This window comes from Notolepis coatsorum (genome assembly GCF_963971535.1).
Source record: "Notolepis coatsorum genome assembly, chromosome: 16".
Lineage (NCBI taxonomy): Eukaryota > Metazoa > Chordata > Actinopteri > Aulopiformes > Paralepididae > Notolepis > Notolepis coatsorum.
In genome coordinates this window covers 15,827,315-15,855,177 of record NC_140180.1, presented here as the reverse complement: position 1 = coordinate 15,855,177, position 27,863 = coordinate 15,827,315, and the positions used below count along the sequence as shown (strand labels likewise).

At 44.4% G+C, this 27,863-nt stretch overlaps 3 protein-coding genes across 4 annotated transcripts; 1 reads left to right on the top strand and 2 right to left on the bottom strand.

Annotated features, from left to right (window-relative positions):
- Positions 1-620: 620 nt before the first annotated feature.
- Positions 621-7,864, bottom strand: LOC311243270 (protein FAM53C-like). The gene is made up of 5 exons (XM_084332431.1): positions 7,805-7,864; positions 4,773-5,030; positions 4,300-4,360; positions 3,349-4,205; positions 621-2,041 (listed from the first exon to the last, which is right to left on the bottom strand). The coding sequence occupies exons 2-5, from the start codon at positions 4,851-4,853 to the stop codon at positions 1,802-1,804; spliced, it is 1,239 nt and encodes a 412-aa protein (XP_084188557.1). The 5' UTR covers positions 4,854-5,030; positions 7,805-7,864; the 3' UTR covers positions 621-1,801.
- Positions 7,865-8,340: 476 nt separating this feature from the next.
- On the top strand, positions 8,341-22,009 carry phykpl (5-phosphohydroxy-L-lysine phospho-lyase). The gene is made up of 13 exons (XM_084332427.1): positions 8,341-8,452; positions 10,897-11,015; positions 12,116-12,275; positions 12,399-12,473; positions 13,268-13,355; positions 13,449-13,565; positions 15,458-15,540; positions 15,644-15,869; positions 16,635-16,789; positions 18,739-18,828; positions 19,060-19,193; positions 20,194-20,240; positions 20,804-22,009. Exons 1-12 carry the CDS (start codon positions 8,394-8,396, stop codon positions 20,226-20,228), a joined length of 1,341 nt encoding a protein of 446 aa, XP_084188553.1. The 5' UTR covers positions 8,341-8,393; the 3' UTR covers positions 20,229-20,240; positions 20,804-22,009.
- On the bottom strand, positions 21,537-27,565 carry hnrnpaba (heterogeneous nuclear ribonucleoprotein A/Ba). Of its 2 annotated transcripts, XM_084332432.1 has the most exons (9): positions 27,461-27,565; positions 26,588-26,987; positions 25,484-25,652; positions 25,217-25,375; positions 23,588-23,719; positions 23,262-23,409; positions 22,970-23,131; positions 22,766-22,851; positions 21,537-22,303 (listed from the first exon to the last, which is right to left on the bottom strand). In XM_084332432.1, the coding sequence occupies exons 2-8, from the start codon at positions 26,953-26,955 to the stop codon at positions 22,781-22,783; spliced, it is 1,209 nt and encodes a 402-aa protein (XP_084188558.1). In that variant the 5' UTR covers positions 26,956-26,987; positions 27,461-27,565; the 3' UTR covers positions 21,537-22,303; positions 22,766-22,780. The 2 variants fall into 2 exon arrangements, with proteins under 2 accessions (XP_084188558.1, XP_084188559.1); XM_084332433.1 differs by lacking the exon at positions 22,766-22,851.
- Positions 27,566-27,863: the final 298 nt, after the last annotated feature.

The window sequence follows — 27,863 nt, the reverse complement described above, 5'->3', positions numbered from 1 at the left end:
TAGCAGTACTGTCTATCTGTATGTCGTGTAGTATGTCATATGTTATGATGAATTGAAAATGGGGGACCCTGATGTAAACAAGACGAAAGTCTTTCTCTGGTCTGCATCCCCTTAACAATTGTGTGTATTAAGCTGTACTGTATTGTACCCATTCTGCAATCTGTTAATAAAGTTTTCAATCAATCAATCAAACTCTCTACAGCAGCAGTGATTACTGAATATAACCCAGGTGTAATCAAACAATTACTTATTAGGGTTGTATGTACTTTACCAGAGCTTTCATACACTGTTGTGTGCTGTCGAGACGAATAGTGAAGTTGAATCAAAGAGCTTATTAAAGAGTCTCGGGTTGAATATTTATTTCCATGTTAACTCAGAATGATGTGCTGAAATAATGAACCACTAGGTGTCACAATAATCAATACGTCTTGTTGACCATGCTGATTCGGCATCTTTTCCCCCAAGTTCTAAAAGAGTGGGTTTCATCCCCCACACATGTTAATTACACATCCCAACGATTTTCCTTTAATAATAAAGACATGACAACTTATTTTGAAAAATTATTCTCTATTAAACTTTATTTGTACACAAATTGTGTAAAGAGAAGAATTCCCCCCCGCCCATCTGAAAACATACATCAAAAATCATCTCCAAAAGGCCTCCAATCCTCTCCATCTCTACTGGCTTCTTTATCACTCACACACACACGCACGCACACATATTCACACAGAACAGGCTCAACACGGGCACCCACTGTACAGTACATATTACATTGTGCCCTGCTGGATCCAACCGCAGCATTGATTCAATTGTTTATTACAGTGCATGTGAGAACCGATCATTATCGTCTGAATCAAGGGTTCATGGGAGAGAGGGGGGGGAAAAAACAAAAAAAAACTCAACACTAGAACAAACAAGTCTTTGTACTTCCAGCTTAAGGCATGAAATCAATTTACAATATCAATATCATCCGTAATAAGAACTAGTGTTGATAGTGAATTCATTACCGTTTAAAGCAACTGAATAATAGTCTCTCGCGGCACAAAAGACAATGAACGACAAAAAGGGGGTGCAATCCTTTTCGCTCTATTGAAAAAAAAGAAGAAAAAAAAACAGCACACCAATGCTTCCCTTCCCCTCACTGATGTAGGGATGTTCTGCACAGGGTCAAATCAAAATGCATTACAGAAGAGCCATAGAAGCAGATGTGGGTCTAAGATGAGGAGGAGGAGAGAGAGAGAGAGAGAGAGAGGGGGGGGGGGGTTCTTGTGTAACATGGGAAGAGGCTTTCAGGAACTGGCCTGGCATTCTGGAATGTATCCTGTCCACAGGAGTCTAACAACCCAACCTGCATCGACCCATCTTACCACCGGAAAGTACCAACGGTGCCTTCTAAAATGAAACGGCCATACGCTCTCATTCGTATATATATATATATATATATATATTATGCGTGTTTTGCCCACTAAAAGCACCTGTGGGCAGGCAATGACATAATTCTCAGAAAACACCCGACCGATGACAAGGGAGTTGCTCTAGCGTTACAATAAAAAAAAGGATAATATTGTATTGTGACATCAGCATCTTAACTTTCTTGGTTCTTTCGATTACGACGACAGGGGCCCCTGACATGTGCCTTTAGGAGGGCAGCAGATTCCCCGAGGGCTGTGTGGCGGCGGCGGGTTGTGTGTGTGCGGAGCCTTCCCACGGTATGCATGGGTAATAATAACAACACGGCGATGAATGCAGTCGATCAACGCAGGGGGGGGGGGGGGTGGGGGGGGGGAGCGAGTGCGCCGGGTCAGTTCTCCTCGATGAGGTTCAGGTCCAGTTCTGTGCAGTCTCGCTCGAAGACGTTCTTCTGTCCCCCACCCGCCACGTCCATCACGGTCCCGGTCCCGGCGTCGCCCTCCTCCTCGCTCTCGCTCAGCGGCCCGATGCTGGTGCGGCCCAGGAACTCGGCGGGGGAGAAGGCGGAGGAGGAGCGCTCGCCCCAGGCGGACTCCGGGATCATACAGCCACCCGCGCCGCAGCTACCGATCTGTACAGGAAACAACACACAGGCGAACGTGATGCAACTGCTCGGTGTGTCTCACACCAGGGAGGGGCGTTATCTCTGTGGGTTTCTTTCCTGTACAGGGGGGGGGGGGGTATTTGTGGGTCTCCAAAAACAGTCATAAACACAGTCATAGGCAATAACAGGTCAATAATACACACGATCGTCTTCATTCATCAAGAAAATAAATAAACAATTGTATTTTTAAAATATGTTCAAACTCATTTCCACTTAAAAATTTGATTAGAACAAAAACTTGCATATTTACTATTTAGCGTTTTTATTAAATTGTGGAATTGTGTCAACTTTCAACCTTTTACACACACACACACGCACGGAAATATTGATAAGAGACCCTGTTGCATCAAACGGCATCAGGAGCACTTATTTCAACGCCCATTCCACGCTCCAAACGCTCGACTTGAGCGATGCTACACTTGAGACCTTGGGCAGCCATTTCACAAGCTCCTCCATCTTATATCAGGAGGACATGACACAACACACACACACACACACATGGGCAGCTCTAACTGCAGCAGCAACAGCTCCACACACACACACACAGGTCCCACCCAGCTATAAAACATTGGGACTGGGAGGGGGGGGGGGGGGAGGAAGGGGAAAAGGGAAAAAAAAGAAAGAAATGAGGGGTGAAGGCATCACTGCCCAGACCAGGAAGTCACGGTGGACAGCGGTGCCCGGTCTCCCCCCCGGGTTTAATATAGGTGACAGGGGGAGCCGTGCAACGGGCAGGCATCGGTAGAGAGGCCACATAGGAATGCAAGGGTCAGCCCAAAACACACAGTGGGTCAGGGGCAGTGGGCTGCAATGGCCGGCGCTAACACCACACCCCAGAACCCAATCCAGACCGGCCTGCCTGGCCTGACTGAGACAGGAATGCGAGAGCAGTTCTGCCAGAGAGGCGGAGGTGTGCGAGTGTGAGAGTGAGGGGAGGAGGGGGGGGGTATGTCAGGGAACCAGAGGCCCACTTCTCCTCACTAATGATCCCAACATAAACACACCGGTCGGTCTGGGGGGAGAAGCAGGAGGGCTGGGGGTGTTGGGGGTTGGGCTGGGGAGGGGGGGGGGGCTGCTGGAGGCCTCTTGTTGCTCTCCAAGGCACGAGAGAAAAGAAAAATCGGCGAACAGGCAAAAGGGAAGCAGTCAGAACTGCTGATGAGCTCGTTATCCATTATCTTACAGTCCATTAACTGCATGCGTGCACGTCATAACATGCACCGCGGCGAGCTGGGCGTTTAACTATCATTATTCAAATGGAATCTCTGGCTCACCTGAGTCATCTTGCTGAAGTCGAGACCGGGCCTGGGACAGGGCAGAGTGTCTGGGTCGTGGCGCCTCTTCAAACGAGGCTTGCGCATGTCGCAGGGCTGAGAGTGGCACCGGGGCAGGGCGGGGCGCAGGACGCGCCGGGAGGAGGACGGGGTGCTGCAGGCCGAGGTGGGAGACGGGGAGGGCGCCGGGGGCTCCGCGGCAGGGGAGCGGCCGGAGCTCAGGGCGGGAGACGGGGAGGGCCGTGGGGGAGGCGGCAGGAGCAGCGCGGAGGCCCCCTGGGTGTGAACGGGGGAGAGGGAGAAGCGCCGGCGGAGCAGGGAGCGCGAGGAGGCCAGCGGCGCCGGGGAGGAGGAGCAGGAGGAGGCGGGCGCGGGGAAGAAGGCGGAGCGCGGGGCTCCCCTCGGCGCATCGCAGGGGTCCGGGGGGAAGCTCCAGGGCAGCGGAGAGTCAGAGGACAGCGCCAGGCTGAAGAAGGTGGGGCTGGACGAGGAGTGCAGGGAGGACGAGGCGAGGGAGGAGCGGGGCCCTGAGCTCGCCGCGGACCCCAGGCCGGCCACCCCTCCGCTGTGGCACCGGCGCTTGACGGGGGTCCAGACCTTGGAGGCGCTGGGCCGCCAGGCGGAGCGGCAGCGGGACAGGTCCTCCGGAACGGACAGGGAGCGGCAGTGGCGTTTGGAGGGAGGAGGGGGCGGGGAGCTCTGGAAGGCCAGGTCGGTGACCGATGTGCTGGGAGCCGGGAGTCGGTAGAGGGGTTCTCCGACAGGGACAGGGGGTCGCAGGGGGTCCACCGCGGACAGGCCAGAGCAGGCATCTGGAAGACGAGCCTTGGACGAGGAGCATGCAGCCCAACTGCTCTCTGTGGGGGCAACCGGGAGAACGTTAAAACGGGCACCATCACGTTTAGTTTTCGCACTTTCACCTAGAAAAGGCACCAAGTGGACTTTATTTACCTGGTGTAAACCCATACCCACTCCAAGACACCGTGGGACTGGAACCGACCGCAGGCAATGACTGAAACGGCAACACAGTGAGGGAGTTAGTGAAAAACACAAAAAAAAAAAGGTCCTAACAGAATAGATGAGGGGTCAACAGAACAGAGCATTTCAAAATCAAATCAAATGTATTTGTATAGCAGCCTGAAATCACAAGGAATTGCCCCCATGGGCAACAAAAAACACAACAAAAATCCACATAAGCAACACCGCCAGACTTTCCCCAATGAAGATGGGCAAAATCAAAGGGGATCCCCCCCCATCAGGATCATGTCTGTGATATTATAGAGTTGCTATGGATGGGGAATAGAACAAGCGAATAATTGGTATGCATGTATATATATATGCATGTAATAAAGCACATATACATACATACATGGTAGCAATAGTATCTAAAGTACATAAGTACAAGTATTTCAACTCCAACTCACCACACTAAAGGAGAGAGCCCTGCGGTAAGAGGGCTCCTCCAAACTCTGCTTGCGGAGCTGCTCCGTGATGAGCGTTACCATCGTCGCAGCTTTCACCCAAAGAAAGGGGGACGAGGAGGAGGAGGAGGAGGACGGGAAATGTGAGTGGTGTCTGTCAGAACCCTGGCGTGGTTTGTGGCGTCCCCTCCGCACCTCAACCGGCCAGACTGACCCAACGTTCTCACTATGCCACCGTGGTCATCATCATCTTCTAATCACCTAGGGGGGGGGGGGGGGGGTCGACGACGAGAGAAAGAGGTTAAGTCAAATGTTTACAGGCAGCGCCGCAAACAATCTCGATGACAAACAAAGGCAGTTGAATTACGAGTCAAATGCATTCGGAAAATGTTCTAGAGCTGGTATTCGTCCGATCCACAAGGTCCTGGTTTGATTTTAGATTCAATATCAATTCAAAATCAGAATTGAAAATTATTTGGTCAACTTAAGTTTCAGTAGTAGTTTGGCAAAAACTCAAGCAAACCTAGAGATATCTGCAGGACAAGAGGGGCGATTTAGAGAAAGATCACACATCCAAGTGAAAAATGCATCCATTAAAAGATCAATCTTGGGATTTTAAGAATCAATAAAAAAAAAATATATATATATATATTCGTCCCCGGACCCTAATGGTTTCACAATGAGGAATATATGAGTTGTGAAAATGTACCGATTCATATCGACTACTACTATTACGGCATAGTGTCGTGTGTGTGCATAATAAGCCCTGGGAGGAACGGTGAATGCCTATAGTGCTCTGCTGACTAGCCACACACCACACAATGCTGTGAAACCCAAGCCCAGAGCACGTTGTCTCACTCACACTTGGGAAAAGAAAGCAGTCAAACGACAGCAGCAGAAGTTCACTTTCACAAAGAGGGGGGGGGGGCGAGAGAGAGCACCCACATGGTGGTGGCTATAGGAGTCGGAGGACAAAGAACGACTTCAGCATTCCATAACGTGTGAACATAATTGGCCAGTTTCTCCGAACAGAATATAGATTCCCAAGATATAGGCTAATGTAAAGCCAAAGCGCGCACGCCGCACACAGAGGTGGGACGTGAGAGAGAATGCTGCGTGTGTGTGTGGGGGGGGGGGGGGGGGGGGGGTACCACAGGACTCTCAGAGTCCAATTGAAAACAAGTGATAAGAGCCTAGCAGCCCTTGCAGAAGGCTGAGAAGGGGGAGGGAGACTCAAGAGCGGAAGAAGAGGGGGGTGGGAACAGGGAGTGTGTGAAAAATGGAGAGGGGGGGGGGGCGGGGGGGGAGAGGGGCTAAACGACGTGGTTGCACTGCAAGGGAGACAAAAGAGGAGAAGAAAATGGACAACCGGCCTTAAAGGGGGCTTTAAAATGGCCAGGGAGCACAGGGAGAGCAGGAGCACCAGGAGATGCAGGCCAGTTGTGTTGTCATCCAGCAAGACGACACAGTCCAACAAGGTTCCCTGTGTTCAGTGACAGATTCCTCCTTGGCGTTTATAACGAGATGCAACAGTTGTATCGAAACTGGACACACCCTATAGGAAACGAAAACGTTCACTGGCCCAGATACAACATCCTTTAGATTATAAAACAAAACAATAATTATATTGGCTTGTATTATGAAAGGGAGTATTGTCTTTTGCATGTGTAATCCTGATGAAGGAACCTTGTGGGAAAAGTGGTGGTTTACTTTTCATGCACTTTTATCAATGAATACTTCTCTTTCCTTTCCTTTAGCGTGCCAGATTTCTTCCCCCCCCCCAGATCACACCATCCTAACAGCAGGGTTTAACCAGATACAACACCCTAACAGCAGGGTTTAACCTTTGCACTGCTCTGGGATTGCTCTCTCTGCACATCCATTCTCTCTCGTCAACAAAATGGCTTCGAGTTTTTACGGTGGGGGCATCTTGGCCATTTTAAACCGAATCACAACGTGCCGGGTTCCTGAGGTTCCTAGCCTTTGGAACACGAGACTCTTCTTCCTGGACATTTGCTGTTGATAAAGACTGAGTGATGTGGCCTGTGGGGCCTTCCCCCATGTGGCAAACAGCTACAGTACTACCAGTAGTACACACAGCTCTTAGCTACAATACATCACAGCCTTTCCCTTATAACATCACAGCGTAAGACAGCTACAACTCAGCCTGCTGAAAAGATCTATAAGTGTACTTAATGAACCACATCAACAGAATAGTCATCTAGGCTATTCAAAAGCAGTCCTAAAGCAGTTATTACACAGCACAAGTCAGCTGCCTGCTGAGTTATAACTAACAACCCCTGGCCAACACATGGGCTAGCCTAATACACTGGGACAATCAAATGTGTGTTGTCATGTTAGTTATGAAGCAATGGAATTCAAAATAGGAAGCACCACTTCAAAGTGGCAACAAGCACGGACAAGCCAACAATAATATCATCCCATACACGTTAGATGCTTACCAACGTCTTGCAGTTGGCTATAAACTATCCTTGCATATACGTTGACAGGCAAGCGACACATTAAGGCGAAGGGTTCAGCAAAACACTCTGCAGGTTAGTCGTTATCCGATCCAGAAAATAGAAAGTAGTTATTATTACGTTAACTGTCAGCAAAAGGCCGTGTTAGTAGCTAACGTTAGCCAGTCTCTGTGGGGACGTTTAGGTGCCATCAGTGCAGGTTATAATGCTATAGCTTAACTGGCCAAGTAAACGTAAGTTAAAACCCCAAAATCAAGGCCAACGTTAGCTGTCTGTGTAGATTAATATGATGTCTAGGCATCACAATACAGTGGGATCTGACCCCACGTTAGCTTGACATGCTATACGTTTACGTTATAGCTATAACGTTATTACTAGGCTAACCAGTGCCGGTTAGCTCGCTAACGTTAGGCCTGTTTTTACTGATGATCCTCGTTATTGTCATGCTCTAGAGTTGCAACCATTGATGTCAAATGGAAGCGATCAGAAACGTTGGGCCTATAGACAGCGGCTGGACCGATCGTTTAAAACAGAAATCAGTGATCAATAGCTTACACACACGTCTTGCTCGCTCGCTAGCTGCTGCAGCTGTCCACGCATTACCTGCCCTCCGTGTCTCCTTAGCAACCAGCGGCCTCGCCGACACTTTATACCCCGCGGACCATACCAACACGGAGGCAGGGGTGTCATCCAAAAGGTACTATGTCCATACAAGATTATTGTTTGTTAAAACCCAACCAATGCATCGTAACATTATATAGTGTGTTTATATAAATGTGTATATCATACATCTGATCGTAAATGAAAGCGTTTTCTCTACTTGCCACTTATAAACGCGTTACACCCCCTCCCCGGGAACACTATAACGTTAACTGATCCACAATTGAGTACTATTATACGAAATGAATAATAATAACAACGTTCGATCAGTTTATGATTTCGTGCACATCAAAAGCTCCACACATGCAAATATATATGTATATATATAAATGTATATATTATATATGTGTGTGTCCAGGTGGAAAAAAACAACCATGCGCGTCATGACGCATGCGTAAAGTTGGATTAAGGAAGCCGAACGGAAAATAATATCACATGCTGTACTGTACTAACTGTACTCGGAGAGAACGCTGCACAGAAAATAATGGCATTGGAAAAGTTTAGCAAAGAAGAGACCCTTGCAATGAGAAAGAGATTGATTGGGTATGTATGTACACGAGCTAGTGTCAAACAACAACATAATGTAAGTTGAATGAATGAATGAATGAAAACTTTATTTAACAGATTGCAGAATGGGTACAATACAGTACGGCTCAATACATACAATTGTTAAGGGGATGCAGACCTGAGAAAGACGTTTGTCTTGTTTCCATCAGGGTCCCCCATTTTCAATTCATATAGACATTTATGACATACACAACATACATGACATTTATGGCATAGGGACATATAGGTATTTAGTACTGATACATTTGTGACATAGGCGGTATTCAAATATACAGTACTGTTACCCCTAGATCCTGACAGAGTATATACATATGATGGGGAGGGGACTGTACATTAGGAGGGGGTGGGTGGGTGGTAGGGAAATATACATACGGCGGGGAGGGAATATATACATGCGGTGGGGAGGAGACTGTCTATTAGTTGTTGTTGTATCTTGTCTAGCACAGTCTCTGGAGCGTAACAGTAAGAAGCATTTTGTATGAAAGTATTCTGTACTTCTGTATGACAACTATTAAAGAAACTTGAAACTAAGTCAATGACATTCTCTTGCACTTTGATTTGATTTGATTTGATTTGCACTAACGCCTTTTTATTTTAGCCTGTCGGATATTGCGTTTTCATAGTCTTACTTTGAACACACACACACACACACACTTGAATGATCTATGTATGTCCACATACAATACAAACAGTTAAGGGGAGATCCAATGTAATCAAAAAAGTCAACCAACGAACTAGATTCTTGTACCGGATCTCCTCTCTGGTAAACAAGAATACCCTGAAGACTCTGGCAGGAGCACTCATTCAAGGGTACTACGACTATGCTTGCACCTCATGGTACCAACTAAATTACAAACATCTCAAAACAAACTGGTCAGAATAACTGCTTGACCTTACTCCTAGAACCCACCTCACCCCTGCCCACTTTGACAACCTAGGATGGCTTAGAGTAGACGACAGAGTACAGCAACTTGCAATGGGCCTGGTCTACAAGATACACTACACGACTAAGGTACCCATGTACATGTCAAAATACTTCCCAAAGGTCAGTGAATACCACGATCACAACACCAGAGGGAGCTCCACAAATTATGTTAAACCCAGATTCGGCTCAAACAAGGGACTAAACACGTTTCGCAATTATGCCACATCAATGTGGAACGCCCTACCCAAAGCTGTAAAGGAATGTGAATACCCACTTTCAAAAACACTCTCAAAGAACACCTACGGGAGACTGCAATTCGAAACTGGCCCATGTAAATAACCCAACCCCCTCCAATGTACAGTAAATGACCAAGTATGGTTGTCAATATTCCAATGTACAGTTTTGCTTGTACAGTTGTACAGTGTTCCCCCCCCCACCCCTCCTGCCCAACCCCCCCCCCCCCCCCCCCCCCTTCCCCCAAACCCCCCACCCAACCACATCCAATGTACAGCCCCCACCTACCCCACCTCCCCCAATGTACGGTTTTTACGTCAGATGTATATACTCTTTTCTGGACTCTTTTTGTATCACAAACAGTACTGTATTTGCAAATCTGGTATGTCATAAATGTATAGATGTAGCAGTACTGTATATCTGTATGTCATGTATGTCATTTATGTCCTGATGAATTGAAAATGGGGGACCCTGATGTAAACAAGACGAAAGTCTTTCTCTGGTCTGCATCCCCTTAACAATTGTGTGTATTGAGCCGTACTGTATTGTACCCATTCTGCAATCTGTTAATAAAGTTTTCAATCAATCAATCAAACAGAATGAATGAATGAAAACTTTATTTAACAGATTGCAGAATGGGTACAAATTGTACAATACAGTACGGCTCAATACACACAATTGTTAAGGGGATGCAGAGCAGATAAATATGTTTGTCTTGTTTACATCAGGGTCCCCCATTTTCAATTCATAATGACATTTATGACATACTCAACATACATGACATTTATTATGGCATAGGGACATATAGGTATTTAGTACTGATACATTTGTGACATACAGTATTCAAATATACAGTACTGTTACTCATAGATCCTAACAGAGTATATACATATGATGGGGAGGGGACTGTACATAATAAGAGGGGGTGGGTGGGTGGGAGAGAAATATACATATACGGCGGGGAGAGAATATATACATGCGGTGGGGAGGAGACTGTCTATTAGGAGGGGGTGCAGTACAGTTTTATGATGAATTGAAAATGGGGGACCCTGATGTAAACAAGACGAAAGTCTTTCTCTGGTCTGCATCCCCTTAACAATTGTGTGTATTGAGCCGTATACTGTATTGTACCCATTCTGCAATCTGTTAAATAAAAATGTCAATCAATCAATCAATCAATCAATCAATCAATCAATCAATCAATACTGTGGCTAACTAACTGTACAACCAATCATTACGTTTTTATTTTGTATTTGTGCAGGCAATCTTGTAAACTATTTTACGCAGACGACCCAGTGAAAATCATAAGAGCCCGAGGACAGTACTTATATGACGAGAAGGGACTGTGCTACCTGGACTGCATCAGCAACGTCCAACATGGTAAAACGTCTCCTCTGTTCACCTTTGTATCCAATGTTGTGCCACCGCCGGTTCATGGCTTCCATCACAGCCCGTTATCAGTGACAAACGTGGCACCAGTTTGAGGCCTAGATCCAGATCTGTCTATGCTGCAAAGAGTACGGCCCTAGCCCTATAGTCAAAACGACCCCTTCTGGACCCATACTAATAGTTGTCTTGTCGTTGACCCAAAAGATACTAATAGCTATATAGATACTAATCTATAATATAAGCTCACGACTCGTTTTGGGGTCTGAATTGTCTGTGCACAATTATACACAGCCCTGGCCTATTTTTATTTTATAATTATATATATATATATATATATATTTTTTTTTTTTGTATTTAAAAAAAAAAAATTAAACAAACAAATAAACAAACATGACAACATAAAATTAGATATACAAGCATTAATTAACAGTGCACATCCAGTTAAATCATAATTTTTAAATAAATGTCTTATACAAGATATACACCTAATACCTGCTATCTAATACCCTACACACATATGCTCTCGCTCGCTCCCCCCCCCCCCGGGCCCCCCCTTGGATAATCCATCCATTATCATTCGCTCCTAACCAGGCACTACAATTATATGCTAGCTTTTATTCTCTCCACCACTTCTGACCACATTGTAATTTTGGATTCACTGAGACCCAAAATTCTTGCTGTGGATATTTCTAGATAAATCACATCGAGATATGTAAGAATCCAGACCTTCCGGCACATTTTTTCCGGTTGAAACCATCGTGATGCTATCAGCTATCATTTTATAATTATATTATAGTCTATTGTGCTTCTATTTTTTATTTTACTTTATTCTTTTTTACATTATTCTACCGTAATTGTCTGTCCGTAATGTCGCACCAAAAAAACGACCAAATCAAATCCCTTGTATGTGTAAACTACTTGGCAATAAAGACCTTTCTGATTCTGATTCTGAATCCACACAGTTGAGGAAATAATATTGCTTTTTAGGAATAGCAAAGTTGACGATTTAAGATGAACGGTACCACAGTGCCTCCTAGTGGCACGTGCCTCTGTCAGTGAGTTGACAACTACAATGTGTCCATTTGTTCCAGTGGGCCACTGTCACCCCAGTGTTACACAAGCAGCAGCAGCTCAGATGGACCTACTGAATACCAACGCCCGCTTCCTCCATGACAACATCGTCCTGTACGCAGACCGCCTGGCCGCCACCCTGCCCGACAAACTGGGTGTCTTCTACTTCGTCAACTCAGGGTAGGCCGTGGCGCCACTGGCGCATGCTACCTCGTGACCTCGTGACCATACACACAATGATAGCCCTGATGATGACATAATGCAATTCAAAGTGACATCTTTATCTCTCTGTTCACCCTACAGTTCGGAAGCCAATGATCTCGCGCTGCGCTTGGCCAGGCAGTACACCCAACACGAAGACGTCATTGTACTCGACCAGTAAGGTTTCTCTTTTGCCTATGTTACTACTAACTACTATACTAATATGTCTCTACTGCTATGCACTCAACACTGCAGCAGCCATGTTTTTCAACACTGTTTGATGAACATTGTTACTCAGCTGAAAGAGTTGTACCTATTACCTGACTTGTCGTACAGAACTTGTAAGTCACTTTGGATAAAAAGCGTCAGCTAAAATGACTAAAGACTGTGAGTCTTAAGGCGAGCACAGAAAGACTCAGAAGAAGCTTCTATCCCCAGGCCATCAGGCTGCTAAACGAACAATAAACACTATGCAACAACCATCAAATGCACACAGCACACACACCCACACACTCACTTAAACCACACAAACACACTTTATATTTATTGATAAAGGATTTGCACTACAACTCGTACACCCACTGTAAATTGTACCTAAATTGCACCTCATCCCATTTCTGCCTTGCACTATATAGTATTGTATACTAGTACACTGCACAGTATTGTATATTATATGGTAACTCAGTTACGTCTATTCTGCATCGAACATTGTACATATGTCTATACTGAACACTGTGACCTCATTTTTTTTTTTTTACTTCTAATTTACATGCTATACTATGTTATTTTATTTCATACTTATCTTTTCTTGCACAGTCTCTGGAGCGTAACAGTAAGAAGCATTTTGTATAAAAGTATTCTGTACTTCTGTATGACAACTATTAAAGAAACTTGAAACTTGAAACTTGAAACTTGAACTTAACCATAAACGTTTATATCAATTACAACAAGCCTCTCCCCTCCCACACCAGTGCGTACCACGGGCATCTCATGTCGCTCATCGACATCAGTCCGTACAAGTTCCGGAAACTGGCGGGACAGAAGGACTGGGTCCATGTGGTCCGTAAGCTTATATAGAACTCATTTCACTACGTGCTCGCCGAGAGTTTACGTCTCCCTTGTTATAACGGCATTGGAATTCAATTACTCCAGGCACCGTTACCGGACACCTACAGGGGGATCTTCAGGGAGGACCACCCAGACCCTGCTCAGGCGTACGCGGACACCGTGAGGGACCTGATCGACGGGGCGCACGGGAACGGCCGCAAGGTACGGTTTGAGCAACGGCCCCCATGTTGGTTTGAATGTAATGGCTGGTGATCGTGATACACCCTCTCCATCGAAACAGAGAGCACTTATAAATGGTATTGGCGAGCTGCACATGGGGAGCAGTTAGGGGTTCAGTGTCTTGCTCAAGGACACTTCGACACGCTACCCGGGAGGAACGGGAATCGAATCCGAGAACCTTCTGACTACCTGACGACCGCTCTACCTCCTGAGCCACTGTCGCCCCCATATAATAATGTTATAATTGTAATAAAAAAAAAATTTATCCACTTTTTCTCCCATTTTCTATATTTTCTCCCATCCCAATTTCGTATCATCCAATTCAACCCTCCCCTGTCACGAACGCTGTTTCTTGCCTCCCACAAGCCGGCTGCAATGTGGACTAAGTCATACATAGCACAAGTCCCCTCCGGTACTTGAGGTAACAGCAGTCGCATCTTTTCACCTGCGCAGCTCGATCTCTCAGTGGCGAGGAGTAACGCGTGGGAGGCTCACGCTGCCCCCGACACTTCCTAATTCTACTGCGCAGGCGCATCAACCGACCTGTAGGAGTCGCTGTCCACAACGCCCGATCCCCACCCATCAGTTTCCCACCCCCTAATACGGCCAATGTGTATTAGTATGAACGACCAGCTAAACTGAAAGCAATGTGGAGCGCTGCAGGCTCGAACAGACGAGCCCAGCGTCTCCGCATTCGTGGTGAGCGCCTTGCCCACTACGCCACGTAGCCGCAATTGTAATAACATTTTTCATTTAATTTCAAACCAACTCGTAAGACACTGAGGTTACCCTGATTTACAGACGACGACAAGCTTACAAACCAAGACACTGTTTATCAGCAGTTTCATACATATAGGCACAATAGATAAGAATAAACAATAATACATCAGCTAGGAATCAGAATCAGAAAAGTCTTTATTGCCACGTAAGCTTGCACATACAAGGAATTTGTCTTGGTCATTTGGTGAGTCAACATTAACAGACAATATAAACACTTACAAAGCAAGTAGGAGTAAATATATATATATTTTTAATTAGAGTCAAATAAAATGGTATATACCGTTACACGTCGACACACTGTGGTCGAAGATCATACTTTTAAATGCAGCAAGAGAAGGGAACGACCGTCAGAGTCAGTTGGAGGACATTCCAGGTGTTGGAACCATCAACAGGTTTGTCCTAGTTTAGAGCAAACTCGAGGAACCCTAAGAACCTTCATTTGAACATGTAGAATAGGTTTCAAGATTCCATTCCAACAGTGTTGTAAACATGATTACTACTACTAGTGATGGGAATTACAGCTCTTTGAAGGGAGACCCGTTTGTTTCCATTCCTTTTATTTAGGGGGCGGAGGTTACTGGGTTTATCAGTCTTAAATCAAATCTTTGGTTTATCCACGGAATAATCACTAGGATAATGATAGGATAGGATTTGGATCAGATTCAAACTTAGATACTTAAACCCCTGGAAAAAATGCCTCAAATAGTTAAAATGTACGTTTGATATTCAATACGACTGTGATATTAAGTTAGAATGAAAAAATATAGGCCTATACTAAGGTGACAAGACGTTCCCGATCTTCGGGGACAGTCCCTGAATACAGTAAAAGAAAAACGCTTATATCCATATCGCGTTATAGAAGGTAGAAGGGGAAACAAGATTGTAAATGAATCATGCTTGTTGCAACGTCGGATTAAAAGAAATGTAACAACGAACGATAAAAACAACGGCTCCCACCCAGTATGACTCGGTGCCCTTCGTTCGCACCACTAAGAGCCGCTCAAAACAATCGGATCATTCGCGAACGTCACATCACTAACGACCAGTGTGTAACGGGTCCAGTTCACCTCTCTATCCACGCTGAATCTCCACAGATCTGTGCGTTCTTCGCGGAGTCCCTACCGAGTGTCGGAGGGCAGATCATCTTGCCTCATGGGTACTCGACCAAGGTAGCAGAGTAAGTAGTACCTCTCCAAACCCTTGGTGACGTGAAGCCATTTCCTGGTTGGCCTGCGAGAGCTTAGAACTGATATTCCTTAATTTTTTTTTAATCTCATCAGGTATGTGCGCTCAGCCGGGGGAGTGTTTGTGGCGGATGAGGTCCAGACCGGCTTTGGACGAGTTGGAAGTCACTTCTGGGGCTTCCAGCTACAAGGAGAAGACTTCTGCCCCGACATTGTGACTATGGGCAAACCAATGGGCAACGGGCACCCCCTGGCGTGTGTGGCAACCACAGTGGAGATCGCTGGGGCTTTCACAGCCAACGGAGTGGAGTACTTCAATACGGTGAGTATGGCTGAGAAGATATAACACCCCCCCCCCCCCCCCCCCCCCCCCCCCCCCCTTCATTGACTGATTGAACTGTGAACACTACATAGACACTCTGACTGCTGCTGTGACCTTACATTAGGGCTGGGGAATTAATCGGGGGGAAAAGACGCGATCTCGATTCATAGACCTATGCAATCTCATTTCTAAGTTATGATGATTTTTTTAAATAAAAATAAATAATAATTATAAATATATATATATATTTTTTTTAACTTTTTACTTTACTTTTTTAAATGATGACGATTCTGACTTGAGTTATTTGAGACTTAACCTCACATCCCTGACTGATTGAACAGTGAACGCTACAGACACTCTGACTGCTGCTGTGACTTAGTTCACAGTCACGTCCTCCACTACCATTATTTGCAATATTTGCAACAATGCATAGTGCACTTTATATCCTTTCCACCACTACACTGTGAACTGAAAGTGCAATACTGTTACTCGGTCACTCGTGCCTTATTTTTCTACTCTTATTTATCTTTTTAATATTCTTTATTTTAGCATTAAACATTTTCTTAATATTTTAATTCTAGTTTAAGTATTTTGTGAGAAGGGGGGACTAGCAAAGTACGATTTTCATTGTACGGTGTAACGGTCTGTTTAACTGTGCATATGACAAAAATATACCTTGAATCTTGAAACAAGGAGTAAACAAACACACATAACTTCAGGGTATCTTATGAAGTAAGCATGTTCTTTCCTCTGACTTTGATGCAGTTCGGAGGAAACCCAGTGTCCTGCGCCGTCGGCCTGGCAGTGCTGGACGTGATAGAGAGAGAGGACCTACGGGGGAACTCCACGAGGGTCGGGGGTCATCTGAAAGAGCTGCTGATCAAGCTGCAAGCCAAACACCCGACTATTGGAGATGTCCGGTACGGGCAGTGACCAGTACAGGCGGGTTATGGCACAGTGACCAGTACAGGCGGGTTATGGCACAGTGATCAGTACATGCGGGTTATGGCACAGTGACCAGTACAGGCGGTCACGGCACAGTGAATAATACAGTGAATCTATATTACTACCTACTATACTAATAATGTCTCTACTACTATGCACTCAACACTGTTTGATGAACATTGTTACTCAGCTGATAAGAGTTGTACCCTCCCTGCTGACCTGTTGTACAGAACTTCGATAAGTCGCTTTGGATAAAAGCGTCAGCTAAATGATGATAAATGTAAATGAATAACAATTTACGGGACAGGCTGTGAGGAACAAAAGCAGCACGACAACAAGGACACAGAGGGCTAGATCCACAAAGAATGGATTGCACGGTGCTAGTTGCACCCTTACTTACAATTCAGTATGAATTGAAAATGGGGGACCCTGATGTAAACAAGACGAAAGTCTATCTCTGGTCTGCATCCCCTTAACAATTGTGTGTCATTCAATCAAGCAAGCTGCACGGTGATTGATTGAATGAAAATTGTATTAACAGATTGCAGAATGGGTACAATACAGTACGGCTCAATACACACAATTGTTAAGGGAATGCAGACCAGAGAAAGACGTTTGTCTTGTTTACATCAGGGTCCCCCATTTTCAATTAATAATTAATTGTAAGTAAGGGTGCAACTAGCACCATGCAATCCAAATATTTGTGGATCTAGCCCAGTGTCATAGATGCCAAGTGCAATTCCCGTGCCCCCCCCCCCCCCTCCAACAGTGAGTGAGTTACTGTATAAATGAGTTAGTGACATCGTCGCTGATCATAGAGATGTTGCTTTGCATCTAAACATACTGTTGTATTGTATATATAATTGCCTCAAAGGTATAGCTATTGCCGCAGGAAATATAAATGGGTCTTTATTTATCCCATGCGAAAACGGCAGTGTTGTTGCTATTCGATAATTAAACCAATAGCCTAACGTTGTTGTAGAATACAGATTAGTTGCATTTTAATATTCTAGCTTATGTTCTGGTTATGGCCTTAATATACATTCTCATATCTTGATTACCACCAATATGCCTGTATAATATATATATATTCCTGGTTCGATTCCCGCTTCTCCTGGGCAGCGTGTCAAAGTGTCCTTGAGAAAGACACTTAACCCCTAACTGCTCCCGATGAGCAGGTTAGCACCTTGCATGGTCGCCTCCGCCATCTTGTGTGTGAATGTGAGTGAGTGGGTAAAATGTGAGGAACAAATTGTAAAGTGCTTTGGATAAAAGCACTATATAAATGCACCATCAGGGATATGGGTTTATCCCCGCTGTTGTAGACAGGATATGGCATTTTCACAGGAGTAAAATGCATATGAATTATAATATTAATTTGCAAAGTAAATACACCCACCCATTGATGATCGCAGTAATAGTGTCATTGTATGGATACCCCACGACATTGTATGGATCCAATACTGTGCTATTTTTCCATGTAACTATTTTCAATGCAGTTAATGAATGACTTTACAATGATCCGTTTGCGGTATAACTCTTCAAAACTGAAAAAGAGATCCACCTCACCTCAAAAAAAAAGTGACAAAGACCAGATTTCGATCTATTAACCGATTTGTTGTTTTGAGCTCACGAGACCTTTTCACCACGTTCAAACGGAAGGATCCTCCAATCACAACTGTAGCTTCGCTCAAAACCAACAGCTGCGATTGGAGGATCAAGAAAAGAGGGCGGGCCTTGAGATAGGTCAAGCATTATGTATGGTATCAGGTTCCCCACCCCCGAGACTAGATATGCCATAGATCAGACATAAAAAATACTTAAATCGTTTTTCTATTCTCATTTCTAAATGCAAGGACAGTGGGCAAAGACTTATTGATTGTGTGTAATATGGCTGTGTACCGACACTTGACTCTCACTGCAGCGGAGTGGGTCTATTCCTCGGCCTGGAGCTGGTGACCGACAGAGAGCAGAGGACTCCTGCTACAGAAGCGGCGGCCACAGTGGTTAAGAGGTGAGGGGGGGGTCAAAGTTCAAGCCGCAGTCATAATATACCACTGGGGTAAAGGGCGACGTATGTTTAGGTTGAAAGCAAAACGAGTGGTGTCAGTGTGATGTGTGTGGGCCCCCTCACTCAGAAAAAAACCGGCCATTCAAAAGTACCCGCTATTCGTTTATACAATTTTACCCATCCCCGTCATTGATTGTGGTTAACGTCCATCCTTTTCATCTGCCATTATTTCAGACTGAAAGAGGAGGAGAGGATCTGTGTCAGTACGGACGGCCCCTGGGAGAGTGTCGTCAAGTTTAAACCGCCCATGTGCTTCAGCAGGGACGACGCCGATCGGGTGGCTCGTCACATAGACCGCATCCTCACAGGTTAACTAACACACCAACCGATGAAACGCACGGCGTCCCAAAACATTATTAGGACACGTTAGTTGTTACATATTCAGTCTCATCGCCATCTCTACGCGACTTCAGTGGATTTGATAAGGTTAAATCAACAAGGGATCGTCCTCATTATAACGTCTACACTGCCCTGTGGAATCTAACAGTGAAAGAAGTTCTTTGACCATCCAGTGATTTTGTGGTTACACCCCTTTTCTCTAAAACAGAGCAAGATTGAACTCTGACACTTTGTCACAGGATAAAGATAAGGTAGTTACTGCGGTTAGCTTCTGCAGGGCAGTACATCCCCCTTTTAAAGACAGCATTAGATTAGAGGATACATCAGGACCTGGACCTTCTCCCGGCAGGTCGCCACATGACAATAGTAATGTTGTTTCTGATGTTTGAAAAAGTAATGAGTCAGACTTTTAAGAGGCCGTGCTTGTAAAGGAACCAGCAGCCAACGTTCTGTGGTTAGAAATCTTTGCTTCGCCCCGAGAGGGCGTTTAGAATATTTTGTATAGTACTCACCGAAAGTTATTAACACTAAAACCACTCATTAGAATCATATGAAGATTGATCCAGATTTTTAACATTTGGGACCTAAATTAGACAAGTCTGCCTGTATGTTGGGTATTAACTTACAACCAAGACCTACGGGGTTGTCTTTTAACGCCATCAAGTAGTCTGAAGCGGAAGTAATTTGGGAGACCTCAAATATATCGAATTGGAGAAAATGGTATTTAACCTGCAAATAGCTTGTGCCATGCGGATGATAAAAGGCAATATTTCACCCAAAGTCAGAAGTAGCCGTGCCTAGTATTTCTACCACCTTTCTCCACCCAAGAGTTTACATCCCTGAGGAAAAAACAAAACAATTGAAATACAGAAATGTATACAAAGTATCTCAACTTTCCAGGTCATTGTGGTGCAGTCACATTGGTGATAAATACATACTGATGTATCAATCTCCCCTCCCCTCCCACAGACATGGAGACCAATGATGGTAAAACCGGAAAATGAAGACGTCTAAAGGTTTGTGAAACCTGTAGAAAACTTTTTTTAATAGCATCAGACATTGTTGAGTTGGTCACATTCATTCAGAAGGTTCAGAGGTAGAGATATGGCTACCTGTGAGTTGACACACCAGACGACCTCCCAGCTGGTGAAAGTGCACTTCACAGTAGGGCTGGGTATCGTTTAAACAATTTCCGATACCGGTGTCAAATACCGATAACCGGGATTTGATACAGATACCAAAACGATACTTTACCTCCCGATAACCTACTCGGCGGCGTTATTTGCGTCACGTGCGCCAATGTGAGGCGCTGTTACATTTTGAATGATTATATGTTGTGGTTGAACAGAATAAATGTTACATCTATATACAAACATGATCATTGGCTCACTTGACACTGATGAGATAACTACATTAGGTATAGACATTTTGGTATCGGATGAGTGTCCTCATTACCACCGCATTTTTCCAACACACTAGTATTGAAGCAACTCACATCGATAGCATAAAAGTATTGAATTTCGATACCCAGCCCTCCTTCTCACAGTTCAAATTCATTTCATTTCTCTCCCTTATCCAGGCATTTCTTTACCGATTCTCAGAATCCTTTCGACGGGGAGCATAGTTGCAGGCCATCATATATCTCTGATCTACAGCCAAACGAAGGTATCTCTGCACTTAACGACTTTGAATCACGTTATTGGAAACTGCAACCAGAGGATCATGACACAGTTTGACGATCAACGTGAACACAAGAATAAAACACTAAAAAAATGGTTTTATAAAATTCTTTGATCAAAATAAACTTTTTTTTAAATACTTTATCTTGACTCGTCTTTTTTTGTAACCTACACTTCCCATTTTGTAAAAAAAAAAGAAATTAAAAGAAATCACTCAATTAAGTGGTCAGAATATTACTTCCAACAGACTACTCACTTACGGCTCAGCGACATTGCAGACCAACAACTACGTTAAGTAGTTGGATCGTATTAGACACACACGAATCTCTAACATCAAAAAAGGACACAATATGGTTGAAATAAGCACTTACCAGAGCACTACCTTTAACTCCTGGACTTATATTCACATAAATTACCCAAGCACCGTAGTTCACATCTAGTGGGGTGAATATAAAAACCTTAGCCCGTTATCCTGCAGCCAGCGAAGCCCTCAGCCACGGCTTTCCTTAAGAGGCATCCGTAGAATGTTTTTTTAGCATTACCAAAAAGGACAGAACAAGCAAGCCATTTTAACAGTACAAAGCATTTAACATTAACATTAGTTTTATAAATAATAACAAAAGGATCCATGTGTAATATAAACCAAAAGTTTATTTCTACCAATTTGCCCAAGACACTAGAGGAATGAGTTTCCAGTGACAGAGGGGGTGCCCTCTTTACATTAACAGGCTTGCGCTCGGTTGTATCATTGTAACACTAGTAAAGCCACTTTTAAAATTGCAGACATTGATGGGGGGAATTCTCCTTAAAAGCCAAAAAGGAACAAAAAAAATAAAGAAAAGAAAGAGGAAAAGAAAAATGCTGGTTGTCCTCATCTACTTGCCCAACTGCAAACATTCACTAAGACAAGCTTACATTGAAACCCTTTGATTAGTTTAAATCCCTTATCTCGCCTCACCCCACATCTGAAGCCATGCAACTCGCATCACACACTCAGCACGGGAGGAGAAAAAAAAAAAGAATAAGAAACTATAAAATCTAGAACACCAAAAAGAAATGAAAAAAAAAATACGCAAATTGTTTTATTCATGAGCTTGAAAAGCTCAGCTCCTGCTTTGTTGGTAAATCCAGTAGACATGTAAAATACAACCATACAATACATTAGATTCAAAAAGGTACCAAAAAGTACAGTAAAAATAACACTTCCATTTCTGGAAATGTAAATGGACACAAAAACAATATAAAATAAAATGTGGAAAAGTGACATTTGCTTCCCCAGTTCCTCACTTGATCTGTACATATGGAGCATGAGTCCAAATTTCTGCCAACTCCAAAGGAAAAGCCGGAGCCCATGTTCGCTGTGGTTGGACCATGGGTTCCTTCTCTTATTTACCTTAGACCTTTGAGAGAAAGACACGGTGCTTACAGTTACTGAGAATAACCGAAATATGGCATGTAGTTACAGACACAAGACACTTAAGTGCATGAATGAGTCGTATAAGATAAAGTTAATGGACACAAGACACACCCAGAAGGGACCCGGCTAGTAAGCTGCCATACCTAGCACCCCGGTGAAATGCCTTTATCCCTAGTCTCCCTCAACAACAACAACAACAACAACAACCACCACCACACCTCAACCCTTATTGATCCAGTAGTGTTTGTAGGGATGCATCTTACAAAATGGTTGGCACATGGAATGAATCCATCGTTAATGATTCCAGACCCCCACAGCCCCACCCCCATTCCACCACAATGTTTGAATGGATTTAGACTAGATGGGAGAAATTTTGAGTCAAAAAGGCACAAATGGTTACAACTAGATTGTCATATATGACCATAGATGATGCAAAAATGCATACCTGCACTACATGTGATCAGTATGGCTTGTAGCTACTCTGGTGGCCTCCACGTCTTGGAGTTTTCCCATAGCTTGTATTGCCCTGGTCTGGAGGACAAGAGAAAAAGGGACTGAGTTCTTCTGTACAACAAGGAGGACCAAGAAATTTTTTTTATAAAAAGTTTCTCTCATTTCGCTTTTGTTTTCTGGGCCAATTATCGCTTACTGTAGTCGTAGCCACCCCCATAGCCATAATATCCGGCCGAGTAGTCGTAGTTGCCGTAGCCGCCGTATCCTCCGTAGCCTTGCTGTCCGTAGCCGTAGCCCTGGCCATAGCCCTGGTTCCAGTAGTTATTGTAGCCTTGGTTCCAGTTCTGGCCGCCCTGACCTGGACACAAAGAAGGGGACACGGTAAAGAGGCGGCCTGGTAAAACACATACAGAGAGCACTCTGGAGAGATGTCGAAGGTAACCAAGTCCGCCAATCCGCGGATAAAAAAAGTGTTATGGAACGCTTACCTCCGCGGCCCCTGCCTCCTCGTCCGCCGCCACCACCACCACCATAGCCTCCTCCTCCACCACCACCGCCTCCACCGCCGCCGCCGCGGCCACCACCATACTGCTGCTGCTGGTATACCTCTTTGGGCTGGGCTATCTTAATCTCGCACTGGAACATCACAGATGCAGGTTAGACCACATATCCTCCCAGAGTGTAGCATGCATTTTTAATGAGTCTTGTGAAGAAAAAATATTATAAGACAACCGTGGTAGAGTATTTAGAGTTCTAAATGCGGTTTCAATATATGCACTCCCGTGTAGAGTGCATTAGAGTGTGGGGTCTTTACCTTGCTTCCGCTGACATTATGGAATTTCTTCTCCAGAACTTTCTTCACCGGAGACTCATCCTTATACGTGATGAAAACAAATCCCCTCCTCTTCTCCGTCTTTGGATCTTGTGGAAGCTCAATGGTCTCAATCTACAATTACAAGGAAATAAGTAAGTTGTGATGGGGGCCAATGGAATCATTTAGTCTTTTAACCTGTTAAGTTGTTGGGGGACCCTGCTGTTTTATCATAAATCTATCAAATACAGACCGTATTAATTAATGTTGTTTCTTTTCAAATGTAGCCAAGAGTAAAGACCTTAACACATGTTGCCAACAACGAGATCGTTATTTCTTTTATTAGCGATATCCATTCATTTTTCATCCGTCCAGCCCGACGTTATCATTGGGAATGGCTCAGAGCTCGAAAAGGGCAAATACCGCCCCCGAGATGGTTTCCCCATCTCTGGCAAGCAGTGTCCGTTACCAGATTCACTGGCGAGGCTCGGAGAAGATTATGCGTTTCGGATTATAACGTTGGATCAATAAACGCGATCAATATTTGGAATGGCGATCAGGAATTGGATTAATCTTTTTGCAGAACATCTGATCTGAGGTAAGGAATCTATGCAGTTTTGGGTTAATCAGTTGTTTTTCACAGCATTCACGTGTGTGGCGTTAGGCACGGCACGAATAAATGATTTTTCAGCCCGCTTTTGTATCGTGCATAACACAAATACTCTCGATAATCTAGCATTTATTTGAAAACTATTCATAAATCAGCCAGAAAACGACGTGTTGTGTATTCCAGTAAAGGGCGATTATGGCGGATTTCTCTGGAATTACTAGAAATCTCCAAAACTATACTCTTATTCAAAACGGTATAAAACGGAAATGCACTGATGAAAAAACAATCCGTTGCGTGCAAGTCATTGATAAGCGACATGTATTAAGACAGCCATAAATCGCTCGCAAATGTGCTCGTCCTCCCATTGATTAATGTGCCGGCTTCCAAGCGATAAATCGTCATATCCGGCTGGCAACCAATGTGTTAAGCCTACCCAAACAGCAGTCAACGTGTATATTTTCAGCATTATGTTTGTTTACCGATTTAAAAAAAATTGGAAATGAGAATGTCTCTGAATAATGTGAATTCGATCTCTTATCGGAACGCGAGGAAATGACTAAGTAAATCCAGATTTAGCCCCAGATGTATGACTTGGCCATAAGGTAATTTATAGTTCATAATTCAATTTTTAATGTATAATTCAAATAGATAATTATGAGCATGGCGTTATTCACTGTCAAAGAATAATGTGGAAATTATATTCCCCTTTGTTTCATTATGATTTACTCAAGCATAGTAACAGACACAATATTTCTGACACTGGGAATGCATTATGTTCCTAGATACCAAGAACAAGCAAATTGGCCATGTTCCTCTTTTACTGTATGAAGCACACTCAGGGGATCATACAGAACCAAGCATTTCACCCTAAGTTACATGTATTTTATTGTGACAATAAAAAAACTTGAACTAGAAAAGTGGCGCAATCTTTCCATGTACTTTTAGGCAGATTTTCTGAAAACAGGGATACAGCATAACCACAGTGTAATCACACAACAGACACAAAAATGACTCCTCTGTACCTCTCCGAAGGTTCCAAAGTACTCCTGGATGACTTCCTTGTCCGTGTCTGGGTTGAGGCCTCCAACGAAGATTTTCTTGACTGGCTCCTTCTTCATCGCCATGGCTTTCTTGGGGTCTATCTGTCGGCCATCTAGCCTGTGTTCCTTCTGTTCAAGGACCTATCAGAGCCAGAAGGTTTAGCCTTGTAAACACACATTTCCACAAACGAGAAAAATAAAATAAAATTTAAACTAACATTTTAATAAAAGGTTTTAATTTAAACTCACCTTGTCTACAGCGACTGCCTCTTTGAAGAGAATAAACCCGAAGCCCCTTGACCTGCCCGTCTGTTGGTCCATCTTTATGGTGCAGTCGGTCACCTCACCGAATTTAGAGAAGTAATCTTTGAGATCCTTCTTGCTCGTGTCCCAGCTGAGACCTCCCACAAACATTTTCCTGTGAAGCCCATGGTAGGAAAAAGGTTTTAACCTTGCAGCATGGCCACAGAACCGCGGCCTACTACTTCATGGAGGAGGGAGGGGATATAGTAGACAAGTGCACAAACTGTTCCAGAACATCTGTTGCCATTGGTGACGTAGGGAAGGTTGTAGGGGTGGACGGTATAATCTGTATGAATTTGCGCTACAGTATGGATTTTGACTATTAGCAGATAGTCACAGCAGAAGCAATGACGTTAACGGTACTTGACGATTCAATCAATGTTTGCAGTAGTCCTTGCCGTGTTTAATTGTACTGAGTTTTTCTTTTCACTTTGTGCAGCTTGATTTTATTGTATTTCATGAAAAAAGTGTTTTTCAGATATGAAAGTAACTTGAGAAAAGGTTCTGCATTTCTCTTTAGCAGTTTTGTACAATAAATGTTCTTAAAATACCTCTGTACCATGTGAAATATGTCCTAGTAAAAGTACAGTAATAGCTGCCATACCAGTGTTCTACCCTTTCAGAAGCATTTATATAGACATTTTAAGATAAATGAATATACCGTGATATATACCGTTACCTACTATGCTTCAAACTATACCGCGATATACATTTTAGACCATACCGTCCAGCCCTACCCGTTGGGCAGCTACTCGCGGAGAAGATTAAACTAATAACTATCATTTTTTATATTAAAAACGTAAAAACCCAATAGATTAGAAGAAATATCGAAGCAAACCGCCGTGGCCGGTAACAGATAACGTTACAAACCGCCCCTCTGTTCGCAGTGTGGAAGTGCCCATCCCCCCTCGCTGCACATGGCGCCAACAAAGAAGCCCCGGCCTCCTGAACAAAGGAGCGCGAGACACCAAACCACGACGGCCCGCTCGTTCATTCGGAAGAAAATCAGTTACCGGGGACATTTTATCATGTTGTATTATAAAAACTCACCCCGCATCCTCCTCGCCTTTGCTGGCGTTTATCTGTCCGCCCTCCGACGCGCCGTTCGGAGCTTCTCCGTCTACGGCCCCGGCCTCTCCTTCTACCTCCGCGACGGCGTCCGCGCCGTCTACTTCTGCCGCCTCCGCGTCGTCTGCCGCTTCTGGCTCCGCTTCTCCTGCCGCGTCCACCGCCTCGTCTGTACAGGCTTCTGCCGCGTCCACCGCCTCCTCCTCCTCCTCGCCGCACTCATTCACGGCTGCGTCGCCCTCCGCGGCCTCCTCCTCCTCCTCGACGGGCACGGCGCCTCCGTTAAAATCCTCCTCGCCTTCATGGCCGTTTTCCGACGTTTCCATAAATTGCTGCTCGGTGTCAGACATTTTGTGAGAAACTAAGAAGATCCCTTTTTTTCCTGGATAATACAAATAAAATAAAAAAGGATACACAATGTTAACCACGGTGACGGTTATATAACCGTCGTCGTACATGCCGCCTCTCTCGCCATTAATGCTGTGTTCCGATGCATACACTTCACCGGCCCCCACCATTTTGGCTCAAGGCTGAGCTCGGCGCTCCATAGGAAAAGCCCCACAACGATTATTGAAATTCGAACAGACTATACATCGAATCAATCCGAATGATAAGCCAATTAAAACCGATGGCACTTTGTTGCAATCGGCAACCCATGTAAGATGCTTATAATAAAGAGTGCCGATGATAAACCAAATCCTCGAGCAACGTACAACTCTATTCATAGTTACGTAATGCGGAGGCCGTGCTGCACGCCACTGTGTAAACGGCTTTGCTAAATTGCTACGTTATCTAAACACTCACTCCCGTCTAAAACACCAACAATGGACAATCAACGTAATCATAGTTACTTACAAATAATTTTGTAAACAAAAAATAAGCCGAATGGATGTAAAAAGAAGTCCCCAAAAATCTGCTTGTCACACGATCGGAGAGCTCTCGTCAAGATGGATTCTCCCATACGACGCCAACTCGTGGTTGGTTTTATAGTACCGGTAGAAAAAAGGGCGTAATGTTGGTCAGGGAGACATCCGGTTGGATCGCCCGTGTTGTCACTCGTAAACCCAGCCAATTATATACCCCCGTTCATTTTTTTCATACAGAAGATGTTCACGCCCTTTACACATTGGAACTTCCAGTACCTTTTCTGCTTTTAGGTACATTCCATTTTGAAGAACAGCCACATGTCTGACAATGTTACACTGTGTGTTATACTTGCATTTGACAAAGACGTTAAATGGCACTTAAGGAATAAGAA

Bases quoted from the DNA above. Each gene is read 5' to 3' on its own strand.
- LOC311243270 (XM_084332431.1), bottom strand. From the start codon at position 4,853: ATGGTAACGCTCATCACGGAGCAGCTCCGCAAGCAGAGTTTGGAGGAG. The intron at 4,361-4,772 runs GTGAGTTGGAGT...TTGCCGTTTCAG, and splicing joins GGGCTCTCTCCTTTAGTGTG to TCATTGCCTGCGGTCGGTTC. The intron at 4,206-4,299 runs GTAAATAAAGTC...TTGCCCCCACAG, and splicing joins TGGGTATGGGTTTACACCAG to AGAGCAGTTGGGCTGCATGC.
- phykpl (XM_084332427.1), top strand. From the start codon at position 8,394: ATGGCATTGGAAAAGTTTAGCAAAGAAGAGACCCTTGCAATGAGAAAG. The intron at 11,016-12,115 runs GTAAAACGTCTC...CATTTGTTCCAG, and splicing joins CATCAGCAACGTCCAACATG to TGGGCCACTGTCACCCCAGT. The intron at 12,276-12,398 runs GTAGGCCGTGGC...TTCACCCTACAG, and splicing joins TTCTACTTCGTCAACTCAGG to TTCGGAAGCCAATGATCTCG.
- hnrnpaba (XM_084332432.1), bottom strand. From the start codon at position 26,955: ATGTCTGACACCGAGCAGCAATTTATGGAAACGTCGGAAAACGGCCAT. The intron at 25,376-25,483 runs GTGAGTTTAAAT...TGGCTCTGATAG, and splicing joins AGGCAGTCGCTGTAGACAAG to GTCCTTGAACAGAAGGAACA. The intron at 23,132-23,261 runs GTAAGCGTTCCA...CTTTGTGTCCAG, and splicing joins AGGAGGCAGGGGCCGCGGAG to GTCAGGGCGGCCAGAACTGG.